Source organism: Ammospiza nelsoni, chromosome 18, assembly GCF_027579445.1.
Source record: "Ammospiza nelsoni isolate bAmmNel1 chromosome 18, bAmmNel1.pri, whole genome shotgun sequence".
Classification (NCBI taxonomy): domain Eukaryota; kingdom Metazoa; phylum Chordata; class Aves; order Passeriformes; family Passerellidae; genus Ammospiza; species Ammospiza nelsoni.
The window spans coordinates 5,799,900-5,816,510 of NC_080650.1; the positions used below are offsets into that span (position 1 = coordinate 5,799,900).

At 42.1% G+C, this 16,611-nt stretch overlaps 1 protein-coding gene across 1 annotated transcript in view; it reads right to left on the bottom strand.

Moving 5' to 3' along the window:
• The window catches only part of GALNT9 (polypeptide N-acetylgalactosaminyltransferase 9), a 130,753-nt gene that overhangs the window by 59,700 nt on the left and 54,442 nt on the right, over window positions 1–16,611 (bottom strand). The window contains exons 5-6 of the mRNA XM_059485333.1: window positions 11,762–11,959; window positions 4,355–4,472 (exon numbers count right to left, since the gene is read on the bottom strand). Coding sequence (XP_059341316.1) covers window positions 4,355–4,472; window positions 11,762–11,959 — 316 coding nt within the window. The remainder of the gene's footprint in view (window positions 1–4,354; window positions 4,473–11,761; window positions 11,960–16,611) is intronic.

Consider the following 16,611-nt stretch of genomic DNA (forward strand, 5'->3'; position numbering starts at 1 on the left):
CTTTTTCAGATGTCAGCAACTGTGGGGTTTTGTTAACACAGTTCAAGTGATTAAATGTCTTTGAACTAAAAGGCTTTAAGACTTTTAAGTCAAAACTGAATTAATTTATACTAAAAATTATAGCTTGGGAAAGGTCCAAATAAAAATGAAGTATTTTCAGATTCACCATAATAAGACACTTTGATTAACCTCTATTTTTTGTGGAATTTTCACTTATATTTTACCACAGCACATGTGAAAAAATGCTGGAACTTTGAGTAACTCCCCAGAACTGAGTTTCTATTTAGCTCTAAGACTAGGGACCTGGCCTCATGAATCACACAGGGCAAAAAGCATTGTCCAGAATTCAGAATTAAAGTTTGCTATACATAAACCTTGTGACATTTTTATTACAGCACACCAGTCTGGAATCTGCATTTAAAACACTGACTGCTCAGAGGAATCTAAATCTCTTTAGCTAAAGGTAATAAAATGAGGTCAAAAATTCGCTACTCAACACTCTACCATTAGCATTTCTGCTCAGAAAAAATGTAGTTCATCTATTTTTAAAGAAAGTAAAGGCAGGGCATACAACAGAAGTTGGGAAAGTATAATGATGTGCTTGTGTATGGAAGCCCATTAGGTAACGAGCTTCATTTCCTCATCAAGAGATTTTGGTGCATCTACATCAGGATTTTTTTTACAGTACTTGTGTAAGGCAGAAGTGGGGCTGCATTTCTGTTGACACAACCCATGGTTTCAGCTTGGCCTCCACCACCAACTAAAGCACAGCAGCAGAGAGCACACAGGGTCTGGGCTGGATCCTGGCTGGGATCAGCTCCTTTCAGTCCTGAGGAGCTGTGCTCCCAGAGACATTCCACTGACAGCGCCACAAAACTGGCCAAAGGTACCTGGGACACCCCTGCTGGTGTGACTCATGCTGCTGAGATAAAGCAGCCTCATAAAAGGAGTTTTACTCGCAGTTATCAACGCGGCAACTGATTTTTTAAAATGTAATTTGTTTGGATTCTTAATGGCGGAAGCAGAACTTAATTTCTGCTGCAGCATCCTTGAAAATAAATGCTTGATCTCTTTCCACCCACCATTACAGCTGATGGGCACAAAGTGAAAAGAACAGCAATTCATTCACCTTATCACTGGAGCACCAGAGGAAGAGAGGGATCCTTAGTGCAATGATTAATGACTCACTATAAAAAGATGCATCATAAACTGCTTGTATTAGGTTAAATCATAAACTAGGCTTTTAATGTTTATATGATCCCTTTCTAAATAATTAAGTGTGTCTGTAGCTCGCAGCAGGAATGGAACTCACATGATGCTTGCACAGCAATGCAGCTTCTTACAGGGTCATAATTTGGGACCCTCACTTAAAGGGACCCCTGTGTGCCTCCACATTCAAGCACTGCTTGAATTTCTCTTCCTATTGGGACATCTCTCTGTACTCAGAGAGACCATTTGATGTTCAGGAGCAGCAAAGATGATCTACCCTGAATTTAGAGTGTCTTCTTGAGCCTGTGCTCATGAAGGGCAGCTCATCCACAGAGGAGTCTGCCAGGACTGGATGCTGTCATTTCCTGTGTTTAGGTGCTAATAATAACTCCCATCAGCCTCAGTAGCTGGTTGGAGAACAGTGAGACAACAGCACCATTTGTCCTAACAGAATTCCCCCAATTTATCCACCTTGTGGTGAAACTGCCACCTTTAAAAAACACAGTGCAAGGTGACAGTATGTAAGTGTCCATCCATTTCCTCACTATCACAAACCTGCAAATGTGTCCATTTCCCCTTTATTTCCCAGAACAGCTGGTGCTTTTTCTCAACCACACCAGAATCTCCCTCTCTTGGCAAACAGACATTGGCTTCAGTGTGAAGTCACCCCATCAGGAAAATGTTGCAGCTCTAACCACTCTAACCACCATTATTTACTCAAAAAATAATAGGACTTTAGAAAAGAGCTGCAGACCGCTAAATACTTTCCATAGGCATAGCAGGAAACCCCAGTCTGTTGCTGCACTGCTTGTTCATACTCAATACAGAAAATCTCTTAGGTTAATTATTTAAATATTTCCATCTATGGAATTTAGAAAAGGGCAAAGCCAACAGTAGAATACTCAAGGTCATGATTTTTTAATAAACAATAGATTTCATGGGAATTAGCTGGGTTATAAAACAGTATCCTCCCAAATCAGCTCATTAGTTTCACTGAGTTTCCCTATTTCATTTTATTAAAACAATTTAAACAAGGGTTCACTAGATGCAATGTAATCTATTTCAGACACTCCAAGCCTAATCCCTTTTCTCTTAGCAGTTACATGATAATAGTTTTCAAAAAATTAGAAAAGGATTATTGTCACAGCTGTTTCAAATAGGGACTGTTTTCAGCCAAGCATGGGCCACCACCTTCCCTACATCTTATTATTTATTATTATATTAATTTTTGTTCTTTACTTATTCATTCATGTATTCCTTCCTTTTTCTATCTTTCATTGCTTCACACTCGGTCAACAGCACCCCTCTGTGCAGGTGGGGGGCAGGCACCAAATATCCCTGCATGGGTCATTGCACCAGGCCTTAGGAAAGAAGTGATTTTTTTGCAATTTACTTGAAGGTTCTGGAGTTAAAAAAACCCCCAACTTGGTAAATTCACAGTGGTTTTATAAATAGCCTAGAGAGAAGGGAGAAGGTTCCTGTGCATTTTCACACTGCTAGTTTCTGACAGCTCTGAAAGACTCACAGGAGGGGATCACACGTAGGATTTGCAAATTAGGAGGCAGACACTGTATATTCCTTGCCAGGCTGGAAACACAGAGTAACAGGCCTGTGCTATGGACGCACAGCTTATTCACAACAAACTCATACTCTTGTATTTTCATAAAACCTTTTCCAAACAGTGGGGTTAGCTTTTCTTATAGGGCAAAAAAAGCCCCCAACCAAAATAAAACCCAAAGAAAAAGAGCTGTTTCCTAGATCCAAGCTTTCTGGAGGCTTTAAGAGGTTCCCTATCCCTGAAAACCCATCCTCACTCATCTCAAATCCTTGTCTCTTCAAGCAAGTGCCATTTCATAATCCTATTAAAACCTTTGCCTCTGTTTACCAGGAGCTCTAATCGTACTCAGCAAGTCCTCCTGGCCTAAGGAAGAGCGACAGCTTTCAGATTTCTTGGGAGCCTTATTCATCAACCACGCCAGGGTTTTGCCAGAGTGTTCAATCTATTCTGGGAGCAGCCATGTGGAAAAAGCTTCAAACAGCTCAAAGCCCTGCACAATGATAAAGGAAAGCTCACACAATCCTGGTAATAGCCTGACCCTCTTAAGGAAAATTGGATGATTTGTGGTAGCAGTTTTTCTGTCCCCTCTGTGTATTCTGAACCTTAAAGTATAAGCAGTGTATTCACACAGTCCCTTTACAAACCCATCCCTCTTGCAATGCTGGAATAACAAATACACACCCACATGTGAAAATAAACTCCTGCTGCAGTGACCTTCCTCCTCAGTCCAATGGTGAGAAGGAGTCTGTAGCCATTTCAGAAAAAAGAAGAGCCAGATATAAAGAACGGACTAATTTTATGTTCAGTGTTTCACCACAAGCAGAATATATACTTTAATGAGCACATTACATGCACCAGGGACATGGTACTGGGGAGCAGGGGATAAAGAGTAAAGGGAAAATAATTAAACAGTCAGCTTTATAATGAGGAAACTCTGTTCATGCAACATTAAGTGGCCTAATTTTCAGATGCTAAGCAAAGACAAGTTCCTTGGGCTTCAGGAGGACTTGCTGGCAAGCATCACCTTGAAACCAAGGGCAAGGGATTACAGGTATCAAACCTCCTTCAGGTCCAGGCCACAGGGACTGATATTCCAAAGTCATCTGTTCACCATGACCTGTCCAACAGGATTGAATACCTGCACCCTGTATTCTTATTCTACAAGGAGGTTCCTCAGAGTTGTAAAATATCCCAGCATTCATAATGTGTGCATGATAAACATTACAAGTGACTTCTACCAGCCTGGCCTTAGTTTTCTGTAGGTGTTGCATCTGTCAGAGCACAAATGTACAAATGTACAATCTCAGCTCAGGGCAATGAGCACATGGAGACTCAGAGAGGCTGTTTGCACCAGGAAAGAGACTGGGAAAAGGGAAAACCTTTCTCACTGGGCTCAAACACTGACAGGGTGAGCCAATAAAGCATATTCAGTTCTCTCAAGGCTCACAAGGCCAGGAACATTCATTTACTGGCACTGTCACTTCCAGATCATCAACTTCTCCAGCACAACAGCAGATCAGTCCGACAGCAGCTCTGCTGGGCCACAAGCTCCCCTTTGCACGTGCACAAAGTCTCTGTGTTACTCACCCTCATGCCCAACTCGATGTTTTCTCCTCCATAGACCTCCATGCCAGGGTCCAGCAGGCCAATCTCACCAAAATACTCTCTGTCCACCACAAAGGAGCATCCAATCATGGCTGGTGTCCTGCACAGAGAGATCAAAGCAGAAAATGAAGCCATTGATTAGCTCTTACAGACCCCAGCTCATAACAAATGTGCACAGATTAAACAGTTCTTTGTTTCCAAGTTTATATTCTAAATTTATCTATTAGCATCAATCACATGGCACTTCATGTATGCAAGAAATTCCAGTTCTTCTCTGTTTGTGCTGTAATTTCTGAAGACTTTCTGTTGAATCATTCTCTAGTTAGAAGTGGTCTCAAAGCTCTAAAAAAACCACACAGGATACTCCTGGCTGGGCACTTCCATCCTCTGATGCATATATTTATACACCAGGATCTTTGCATTTGTAAATTCAAGTTATTTGATGAAATGCATCTTCCTGATTATATTTCCCAGAGCCAAGCCTGGAAACAGATTTGCCTAAAAAAGCTGAGAGCTCTCCTGTACCCAGGATGAGACATATCCTACATGCATCTTGATTTCACATCTTGTACCACTGAAAAGCATATCTTAGGCTAACAAGGAATGAATTGGGTCTAGGAACTAAAATGAAAGAAAGACACAACCAAGGTAAGGAAATTCAGTACGTTTGCAATGAAATAAGCCTTGGAGGGCATATTTCAGGTATATTTTTAAAATTTTACCCATGATAAAAGAGGGAAGGAGGTGAGGGAGAGAAACACACACCACTTTCTTCATTTTCCTTTTCATGTAGTCAAAACTAAGCACAAACTTCACTGGATCAAGGCATCACTGCTTTGCAAAACTGAGATGCTAGTTTGGGCTTAGACTCATTCTTTTTCCAGCCCTGTCTCCCCCACAAAAATGCTCTGGAGGCAGCTCCTTACAGCAGCAGGATGCTCCCATGAGGAATGGCACTGCCAGGCTTTGCAGGCTGCTGTCAGGTGCTGGAATCTCTCCCTCTGGGGGATGGATTGCTGCAGCTGTAGGCTCTGTCCATTAAAACCCTCAGTTGTAAATTGAACAGGAATGGGAAATACATTTTAGATGCAACTACGTAATCATTACTCACAAACAAATGCTACTGAGTCTTTGCAACTCCTTCTCTCCCTTCTAGGGTTTATTCCTTCTCATTATATATATTCAAATATAGACTTCACAAGCTTTCACAGCTTTTTCAGAAAAAAAATGTTTTCAGGAGTGAGCAACAACAGCAGAACAATGACAGAAGGAACCACATCCAGCTTTTATAGTTTTATACTGGACCACAGTGTCACACTGATATAGCACAAACATTTCTCAAAAATTGTGCTTGAATTAAGCTCCAGGCCCTCACTTGCGATTAGAGCTGGGTTTTCCCAGTACCTGAAATACTCCAGTCCATCCACCACTTTTAGTACAGTGCAGCAGAAAGCTGGATATGGCCACATGAGCAAAAGCAGCTGTGTTGGCACCTCTTACCCCCTGCTCACCTGAGAATCTGAGTGCCCCCAGCACTTCCCAGCTTCAGAGCACAAGATATGAACCTGCTTTGTATAAAAAACCTTTCCCCTCAATCATGCACTCTCTAGTAAAACAGAGACACTTCCAGAAGGAGAAAGCAGGAATTAGAAGTGTACTGTTTTTAACCAACACCTCAAAGGTGTTGTGAAACTTAATTGATCTGTGGAATATTCCTTGACACAGTGGAGGATGTTATAAGGATTAATTATGATCAACAGGAGCACTCAAAGGATAATGTGGGAAACACAGCAAAATGGGTTTTGCAGCTAAAAGCTTAAAATGCAGCCTAGAGTTGTATTGATTCTGCACTGGAGAAAGATACAGCGCAGTCAGGTTGGGGGAATTACCTGACAGCACTGCTGTAGCAGGGGAGACATGAGGGAAACATTTCTCTGGGAATGCCCTGGGGAAGGGAAGAGGCACAGAGAGGTTTCTGGTGGTGAACTCTCCCTCCCTGCCCTGTGTGCGAGGGCAGTGCCTGCCATGGGATGGGGCACGCTGGCCAGGGAAGAAAAGCATTTGCATTTACTGCAGGTCTGAGTCAGGACTGGTTTGTGTCAGTGAGAGCCCCAGGAGCTCTGTGGGTAAAATTCCAGCAGGTGCTGACACCCATTTCTCCAGCCAGGTGCATCCCCCTCCTTCCCCTGGGGGCTTCACCAAGAACCAGTGAAGGAGAAAGGGATGGGGACCAAACTGCACATGGTACAGTCAGTCTGCCTCTGCCTTATGCATCCTTCTCTCCTGCCTTAAGGCCAGCACATATTTATGTATATTTATTTTTATATATATTTATATGTACATATGTGCACAATGCAATCAGGTCAAATTTGAAACAGTTTCCTGAGCAGCCAACTGCAATTTCCAGGAAAACTGACAAACACTCACAATAAACACATAAATTCAAAGGCAAATAGAACCATAAATAAATATATAAGCATAAATGTATATATACAGGTATAATGAGAGAGACAAGGAGTTTCAAATTACACATTCAATCTCTGAGTGTTCCACCTCTCCCAGCAGGATGTTTCTTTGATTCAGGTTCTTAAGCAGCACCTCAGCCTTGGTCTGACATGTAAGTGGGGAAACCTGCAGGGTACCTGAAGAAGTATTTCTATTTTTCTTACAGCTCATGTCTTCTGCAAGAAAGAGTCACACCAGGCCCTGAGAACAGAACTCAAGGACAGATTTGCTGCTCAGGAGATACAGGGAAAAAAAAGAAAAAATGACAAGCTAATGCTCATCTAGAAAGGCAGAGCAAATAGGGATGCAGAATAACTCTCTGATGCCCTGTGGAAGTAAATTTTTTTGGAACAGGTAGGACACCCATCAGAACCTGGACAAATAAAAGCAAATCTGCTTTGTTGCAGGCTCCTGTGAACCAGAAACTGAAAAGATGGCTGTGAGCAGTCAATAAACACTCCCCAGTTTTATTATTACATGGCAGCATGGTTTATCATGAAAGACTTTACCTCCTGAGCTCAGGTGGATTTCTTCCCAGAGCAGTGAGGGCTCAGACTGCCTTCATCATTATTGTTACTGCACACGAGATGGGCACACACAGTCTCAGATAGAAGCAGCAGCACAAAACACTTCACTGGGGGCACATGAAACTCTAATTTATGTCCATGAGCAAGGCACTGGCACTCTCTGGAGCAGCTGATGCAGTGCATGTACATGCACATCCCTACTGGTAGCAAGTTATGGCATATTAAAGCAGTAAGTGAGAACATATGCAACAATGAAATGCACCACTGCTGCTGGAGGAAGATAAAATGGAAAGCTGTGCAGTGCTTGGCTGGGTGAGGCTGACTAATGACTCTCATGTTAGTGGCTGCTGATCAAGAAATCAAATGCAGAGCAGTCCATCATAATCACAGCAGGTGAGGGAAGACAAGTCAGAGCCAGAGTTCAGAATAGCAGAAACCTTCCTGGCTGTTCCAAAACCCAGGGAAAAAAAGATACAGCATGTATTAAAAAACCCAGCTTGTTTCAAGGCATAGTCAAATTCCTGAGAAGCCCTGTGAAACAGACCCTTTGTTGCACAGTGTGGTGCCAGATGATAAGGACATTTTTGGGCAGCATGCTCGCAGGAACACGAACGGAAAATGACGCAATGGACACAGCGTGTCAAAATAACAATCCTCATTTAAATCTTCACCTTACAGACATCTTCCATCTCAAATGTCAAACATGGAAAATGGATTGCCTGCAGAAGCCAGCTCGGGGAACATCAATTGTTCTGAAGTTCAGAGTATTAACGTGGGGGGGAAGAAAGAACCGACTTTAAAGTGCATCAGAAATCTTTACAAAATCTGACACCTTGTTCTTGCTATTTCTTTACCTTTGTTAGCACTTCAAAGCCAAGTCCCCTTTGTCACTTAGCTCACAACAGCTGATGTGACATTTTATGGTGCACACTTGACATGACTGCCCATGAATGAGCCACTGGTGTGAGGGACACTTGCTGCTCTTTCCCAGCAAGGCTGAGTAGAATCACAGTCAGTGTTCAAGAAATTAGAGGATCAGGCTCAAAACAGAAAAATTCTTAGGACAGAAGCACATCTTTTGTGTAGTCTCAGAAGAAAACAGGAATTGGACCCTGCTTTCCAAATGCCTCACCCAATTCTGCACATTGATGATATTTATTCATACAGTGCAAACATGAGAAATGCCAGGGCTTGATACTCACTGATACCAGGGTACACATGTTCTTTAATGCTGAAAATCTTTAATCCCTCTGGAGATCTGGCGGAAAGTATTCAGCTACACCAACCACAAAAATTGCCACAGGGTTATGTGTTACCAGATTTTTTCACAAAACACACAGAGAGGCACAAACCAAACCCACTGCCTGCTGAAAACAGTGGCAAACAAAGCCTGAAGAGGGACAGTGGTAGCAAGGACTAAATGGATTTGCAGTTTTCATGCTGATGAGCAGCTTTGAAATCTTTTGAATGCACTGGACAAGCACATGGATTCAAACACCATCAAAGTGCACAGTTTCTGTCTTGCAATGTGGACTGAAATGGGAATCATGGTGGCAATATGTGATTTGGGAAGCTGGTTGCAAAACCAAAACCTGTACCAAACCAAGTCACATCTGAGATTTTTTTTTAAAAATTTGCTCACTAGCCTGACTTTGCCTTCCTTTTGAAAACACACTTTAAATATTCCACAGCTAGTAAGTTGATGACCATGACCACTTTCAAATCTTAGCCCTAAGGACAGACTTCCTGATTGTTTTCATCAATAACACTCACACAGTCACTCTTTCCACTACCATAATTACACTGGCATATCACTTAAAAGCCACAAAATCACATTATATTTCCACTGGCAGGAACAACACAACAGCCAAATGCTTTAGCAAATCCATCCAGGTGCCAGAGCTTCAGAGGCCCCTTAGCACACACTACAGTGTGATCATAAAGGAGATGCTCTGCTCTCCTAAATCCCTGCCTTTAGAGAACTTGTGCCCAGGGAGTCATGGAAGTGTTCATGGTTCCATGTGGATGCCTCTGCTCTTGGGAGCCAGCTACTTATGTGCATTAGATTTTAACCCTGCTCAGTGCTTGGGTTTGGATTTGAGTTTTTGATTTTGGATTGAGTTTGTTCACTCCTGTGTCAGCCCAACTCAGTGCCAGCATGGCACCAGCAAGAGCCTGAACATAAATCTGTGGGCAGTCCATGGTAAATCAGGCCCTTTATTGCTGAGGTTTAACCTCTTAGTTCAGTCTTATCTGTTATGTGATCATTGTCTCCAGAACAGAAGATACTGAAATACTGGAGCAATCCATGGGAAAATTACTACAATGATTTCACATATAAATTGTGAGTCTTGAAGTGCACAAAACCTTTCAGGAGTGAAAGCTTTGGATGATTAATTTTCCTTTATCAATAAACTTTCTCAGGGCTGAGTGAAACAGGTATAAAACATCTGCACTTTTAAAACAATGTGAGGCGAGCAGGGCATGTTATCCAGGAAAACTGATTTCCTAAGTAATTACTTCCCTGCTTATTGAGGTTCCAAGCCAAGCAAAAGGTCAGTGATGATGGACTGTGCTGTCCTGCATTAAATAAGGTTAATATTACTGTATAGCTCTGTTTTGCAGTCACAGAGCATGAGAATGAACCTGAGTACAATTTGCAACACTTGGTGAAATACAGATTAAAATATTACTCTTCATGAGGGGAGGATTCTGTGAGGTGGCCCCATCTCTCTGATCACTTAGAAATGTGATCAGTGTGTTAGGGTCTTTTCACTTCCAAAAGATCACTGCCATTTTTTTCAGGTGGGTGTGTTGTTGGAAGTGCTTGGCTGAACTTTCCAGGATCTGGAAACTCAAGCTTTGCTCCTCTGCCAGAGCCCACACTGGGACCATACAGTAGAGTTTCAGCTTGCTTTAAGATGATGCCAATATACAAGAAAATGAAGATGACTTTAAGCTGGCAATTTGTGTCCTTCTTAAGAAGTCTTAAAAATAAGAGCATCCTAAACTGCATACTTAGGCTTCACATTTTTTAGCATTTATTTCTAGAGTTGGTAACAGCAGTGCCCTTAACCCAGCACAATATGTCCCAGAGGAGCTGTTAGACAAACATCTGCACTGGAGATGTGAATTTTCAAATGGAGGGAAGAGAAAGACCTTTTCACATCAGTTCCACTTTTCCCCACTGTAACAATTCTCAGAAACACCTTCACAATTCCTGTAATGGCCTTTCACCAGAAAATTCCATTCCTGTAATGTACAATGTTCTCTTGTAGGGAAAAGTAAATTGACGCACTGACTACATGGTCTGATGTGGGTTCGTTTTAAATTCAACCAGTAGGAAAACTCTGAACATGCGCAAAGTTCTCAATAAAACAAACAAACAAACAAACAAACAAACAAACAAACAACAAAAAAAAACCAACCCAACCCCCCTAAAAACAACATAAAAAATATGAAAACCCACCACAAACTGCCCCCCCCCAAAAAAAACCCCCAAAAAAAAACAAAAGAAAAAAAAAACCAAAACAACCACAAAGAAAAGAAAAAAAGAGCAGTTCTCAAACACAGCTCCTAGTGATGCTCCAGGGAAGCTCTGGTTTAGATAGATGATCAAGACTGCCCACAGAACAGGAGTGAAACCATCCACATTGTAATCCCACACACAACACCTTTGTTTCTCTTGCACACAATGGGCCAGAGCCCACTGGAAAATAAAAGGTTAGATGAAAAGGATCCTGGCTTTCCTACTAATGGCCAGAACTCGTGCTTGAAGCACACACTCAGAGCCAGAGTACTTGTGTACATTGTGGGGAAGCTCTGAAAGGCAGCACACACATCCACAGCTTTTGTGGAGCCATTAGACTCATTTAGTTATTCCTGCACAAAGCCTGTAGGTTTGTTTATAGTGCATATATTTGCCCCCAATGAGGGGAAGAGATGAATGTATCTGAGTCCTTTTATCAGAAGGATAATTAATTATTTTATTATACTATATTATTCTAGACTATATTACATTACATCTAAACTGAATCTGCCCAGCACTCAGCTGCATTCCCCTGCTCACAATCTCGTGATTGTCAGCCAACAGTCCCGACACACACACCTGATAGGCCAAGGGAACAAACCACCATCATTCTGGGTAACAATCTCCACATTTTGCATTCTACTTTTGCACAGCAAATGAGATAAGAATTGTTTTTTCTTACTCTGAGGTTCAGAGAATGCGAAACCCAGAAATATTCTCGGGAAGAACCGTGCCTTGCTTTTCTCAGTGAAGAGAAATGTGGTGACCATTCAGACAGCCGAGATGGAAACACCGCTCTGCCCAAAGTGACAGCACAAGGAGATTTACCTGATGGGAGCTGACTCATCCCCTTTGTCAAGCCAGTCCTGTGGTGGGATGATGTACATGCACCAGAGCCCCCAGTTGTAGCCGTGGGCGGCGTTGGCGTACTGCTGCACCTCGAAGGTGTTGTACTTGATGTTGTCGATGGCGGGCAGGATGATGCGCTTGCGATCCTCCTTGATGCGCGTCAGCGCCGGCTCCGCCCTGGGAGCAACGAGAGCAGAGATAATTATGCTTTATTGAAGTAAATGAAAATAAATAGGTAGGTTTTGGTGAAGTTAAGAGCTAGTAGTTAACTAATAATTGATTGATTGTCGGCACAATGTTTGGTTAGCTGGGTTTATAATGAAGAATACAGAAAGTGATCCGCTAGCGATCCTCCTGGATGCGCGTCAGCGCCAGCTCTGCCCTGAGAGCAATGAGAGAAGCACAGTGTGTCACAGCCATCCTGCATCCCCAGGGTGTCACAGCCATCCTGCAACCCCATGGTGTTACAGCCATCCTGCTACCCCAGGGCCTGCTTGGCAGGCTGAGAACATGAGCTTCTCTAATACTATTGAGACATAAACTTCAAGGAACTAAGAGATTTTAGAGGAGCTAAGGTTTTAGTTAGAGCTAAGTGTCACAGACATCTTTTATGAAAAACCCTTTCTTTAAGATTTTTGCTCCTGAGAAGCTGAGAGGCCTCAGGAACAAAATGTAAACAATGGTTATCTGCTGCTGTGGAATGCAACAGGTGCATCTGGGATTGGTCTCATGTGGTTGTTTCTAGTTAATGGCCAATCACAGTCAGCTGGCTCGGACAGAGTCCAAGACACAAGCCTTTGTTATCATTCTTTCTTTTTCTATTCTTAGCTAGCCTAACTGTTGCCCTGATTTTTTAAGATTTTCTAAGCCTTCTGATGTTTACATTCTTACAAACTTTCTGTAAATAACTCATTGTTTTGCATTCTTTTATGGAAGAAGAGAAATTTGATAGACTGTTACTCAGTCCAGTGTCATTGGAGAGGGGGCACTTTCACCCTTCAATACACTGTCACTTTTAGAAATCTATAAATGTTAGAGTCAGAAATAAACTTCCTTTTTTTGCCTTAAAAACAGCAGTATGTGCACGTTGTGTTATTTCGTGTCCTATAGTGACACCTAACAACACAACATTTGACCTCATATTTTGCCTGTTACCATAAATGTTCTTTTCGGCCATAGAAGATACTGTACATGGTTCAGACTCTCAATTCATATTCACTTGTGCACCCCCATAGAGCCAGTGTGACCTAGCAGATCTGGATAAGCCATTATTAGTATGAGATTATATTGATGAGATTAATTAGCAACTCTGTGAAGCTGTGCCAGAGCCTAACAACACAAAATTTGACCAAATACTTATTCTAAGGCCTGCAGACTGTTAATTCGTTTCACAATGTGGAAATGTTGAGAGACACCATCACCAATAGCAGCTAAATGGTCTCCTACTGGCTACACCACCAGGATTCCTGGCAGCAATTAAATACTGGCTGGCATGGCCTGAAGAACTAAAAACACACCAGGGGCTGCAAGAATCTGAAGGTTACACAAAGATTTTAATCCTGTTTCCCAAGACTGACCCCATCACATCTAGTTTGAATGACAAATGTGGCTGCATTATGCCTTCTAAAACCGCTTTGGTGATGAGAAGATTTCAGGTGCCAGATGGTGCAAAAGCAGCGAACTGCAGGAAATGTTCAAGCATTTCAAAAGGCCTTAAAACATCAATGTGCTTTCCACAGAAGCTACATCCCAAAAGGAAAGTAAAAAGCTTCAGTGCAAACACTCATTTCTGACCAAGGTAGTCTGAGTTTGCTATGAATTTACAGAGAAACTGATCCAAAGAGGTAGCAGACTTACATAAGGGTGGAAATCATTCCTCAAAGCAGTATTAGAAAGAGCCACTGGTTCACTCCTTTGTGTGTTTCCCCTTGAAATGTGCTTTGAAAATTTTGCAGAGCTCTCACATGGATCTTGAAGGGAATGGTGGTTTGCTGAGACCCACAGAGGTAGGAGGATTTGAACACTGATCTTTTCTCACTTTTCTTTTGCTGTTGGTCAGAAGACAATTGCTCCTTTGTGATTTCAATATTACCTCATTTTTGCCTGTTACCATAAATTTTCTTTTAGGCCAGCAGAAGATACTGAACATGGCTCAGACTCTGAATTCCTATGGGTTTAAGGCCACACTTGTGCACCCCCATTGAGCCAGTGTGACCTACCAGATCTGGATAAGCGACTTCCATTATTAGTATGAGATTATATTTATGAGATTAAGTCTTTAAAAAAAAAACAAAAACACTGGGTAGGTAGCAGAAAAACTCTTGCAAATCAGACAAAGCAGCAAAAAATGCAGAAAAGCTGAATCTGCTTTGTTCTTTCCATCATGTTATCTCTGCTCAGCAGCAGAAGAAAATACAGAAGGATGGACATGCCATCACTAGTCTGGTGACTCCATGCCTGGACACAGAAGCCCTTGGGCATAAAGCTCTCCTTCTCCCTCTAAACCCTGAAACAAAGGATTTCAAAACACCAGACAACAGGTACGGGTGTCACTAATTGTTTGCTTGACTGCCATGGCTTGAACAAATTTATTATGTTTGGGTCTAATTTCCAGACCTGCCCTGAAAAGAGGGACAAATAAGGAAAGACTGGGAGTTTTCCAAGCTACTTTTATCTCTCTTGGCTGGAATTCTTTGGTCACCAAATCCTCAAATCCTCAATGTATGGCATGTTTATGTTGATACAAATCAAGACTGTTTAACCATCATACTCAAAACCATCCTGGAGGTTTCATGTCCCTTCTACAGATCCTCCAAGGGTGCTCATTTTTCAAGTATTTTACTTTGTAGGGTAGATTGAGATTGTGTAATGAAAAAGCTGAAAGAAGAGAAAGATTTCTTCTCCCTTAATGTCAGATACCTGCAATGGACCCCCCACCTGCACAGTAATTGCCTCAAACTTTCATTCTCAGCAGAGAGAGGCAGAGGCTGGCACTTTTATAGTCAGATGCTTCTCATAATAATGTAGACACTGAAACTGGGTGAGATTAATAATGTTCCAGAGGAGCCTGTTTTGAATATAAAGGGAATTTAGCCTGCTACTTTGCAAGACATCTTAAATTTGGACTGCTGAAGTGTATCCCAAATAATGGTTAGAGAGATAATGTGAAGAAAATATTCAACAGTCACACTGGTTTTTAGCCCTTAATCATATTTGTGATTGTGTTAATCCAATACTTGAGTCCTGCAAATGCTAACCTGGCACCTCATTTTCTTCTTTGCATGAAGAACAATCCATTCCCAGCTCTGGAGCTGCTCTCACACAAACTATCACCAAACTCTACACCTGAGGAATTTCTGTTTTCCCATTTGTGTGCCTCACATTTATTACCACCTAACTTGGTGTTTTGCATCTGAATGGCACAAGGGGGGATCTCTGGATTGAGATACAACAGCTGGGGTCAAAATGCACGATGGAATTCCATTACTCTCTATCAACCTAATAATGTGAAATCACAGATTCTGAACTTCCATGAAATCTGAAACCACCTTGTGATGGGTGTTCTGTTTAAGTCCTCTGCACTCAAGAAATGTAAATATTTAAGATATTACTGCTTCAACAAGAGTTGATTTCTCTACCTTCAGGTTACAGATGAAGTCAAGTGCCATTCCAAGGGTATGGAGTCAATTGGTATGAAACCAACTGCTGGAACTTCATCTTCTATACCTCCCATCTCACCCATGGAGGTGATTTCCTAGCACTCTTGGTACCCAGATGTGTGGAAATCACATCCCTGCATGTGTTAGGAACAGGAAATATTGAGTATCTGGACAGACTGCACAGCTACCTAATTTCCAAATTATTTTCACACCCACAAGTAAGAAAGTAGGCTCTGAGTCACAGATGGAAAGAGAAAATCCAGGCCAGAGCTGTTCTCTTTGCAAAAATGCAGAAGGAAGAGCCTTTTAATTAAACATTGCATACCTGAGAGATTTCACAGCCTGTCCTGCCCTATAAAAGACAGCAGAGAGAGCAATGGGCTATTCAGAGGCTCAGCCCAAGCTCATCTCTGTGAGATCTGCAGGAACACAAATCCCAGAGCCTGCCATGCCCTCTCACTGCCAGCACTGCTGTCTGTCTGTCTGTCTGTCTGTCTGCCAAGATCCCCAGGTAATGGCCAAAAAGGGAGGGCTGGGAGCTTGAACAGGACTGTGTTTGCATTGCTTATCTTGAGCAATCCATGGAATATGAGAGGGTTTCATTGCTATTCATGGCTAGCAAAGCCCAGCCTCAGAGATGCCCTGTAATGCTGAGCTGAGCTGCACATTCATCAAATCCTTTGTCAACCTCCCTGGTCACTCTGGCTTTATGTAATTGCTTCAGATTTTAAAAAGAATTATGATTAAATCTTTCCAAGTAATTTCTATTTTTTTTCCAAATTTTAAACTGCTACTTTATTATGTAGATTTACCCCTCCTCTTTATAGACACCAGCATTCTTTCTATGTTTTTTTTTCCACTTTGCCTTGTTTTTTCTGCTGTCCATCTGCAGAAGTCAGGTGCTTCTGGCAGCTCACAGGACTGAAAGGATAAGAGGGGAAAAGGTTGCTGAAGCCCAGGGATGTCCAACACAGTGAGCTGCTGAGCTGCAATATGTGTTTGGAGGATTGCCTTTCCACATGGCACTGCTGGCAGGACTCAGCCCTGCCTGATCAGGTGCATAAACCAGATGTGGATTTTGGGATCCATCTCCATTTTTCATAGTTAGGTTCCTATTTTGCATCTGAGTCAAGGTACTTTATGGGCAAAGAGCAGCATGCATTGTTAACA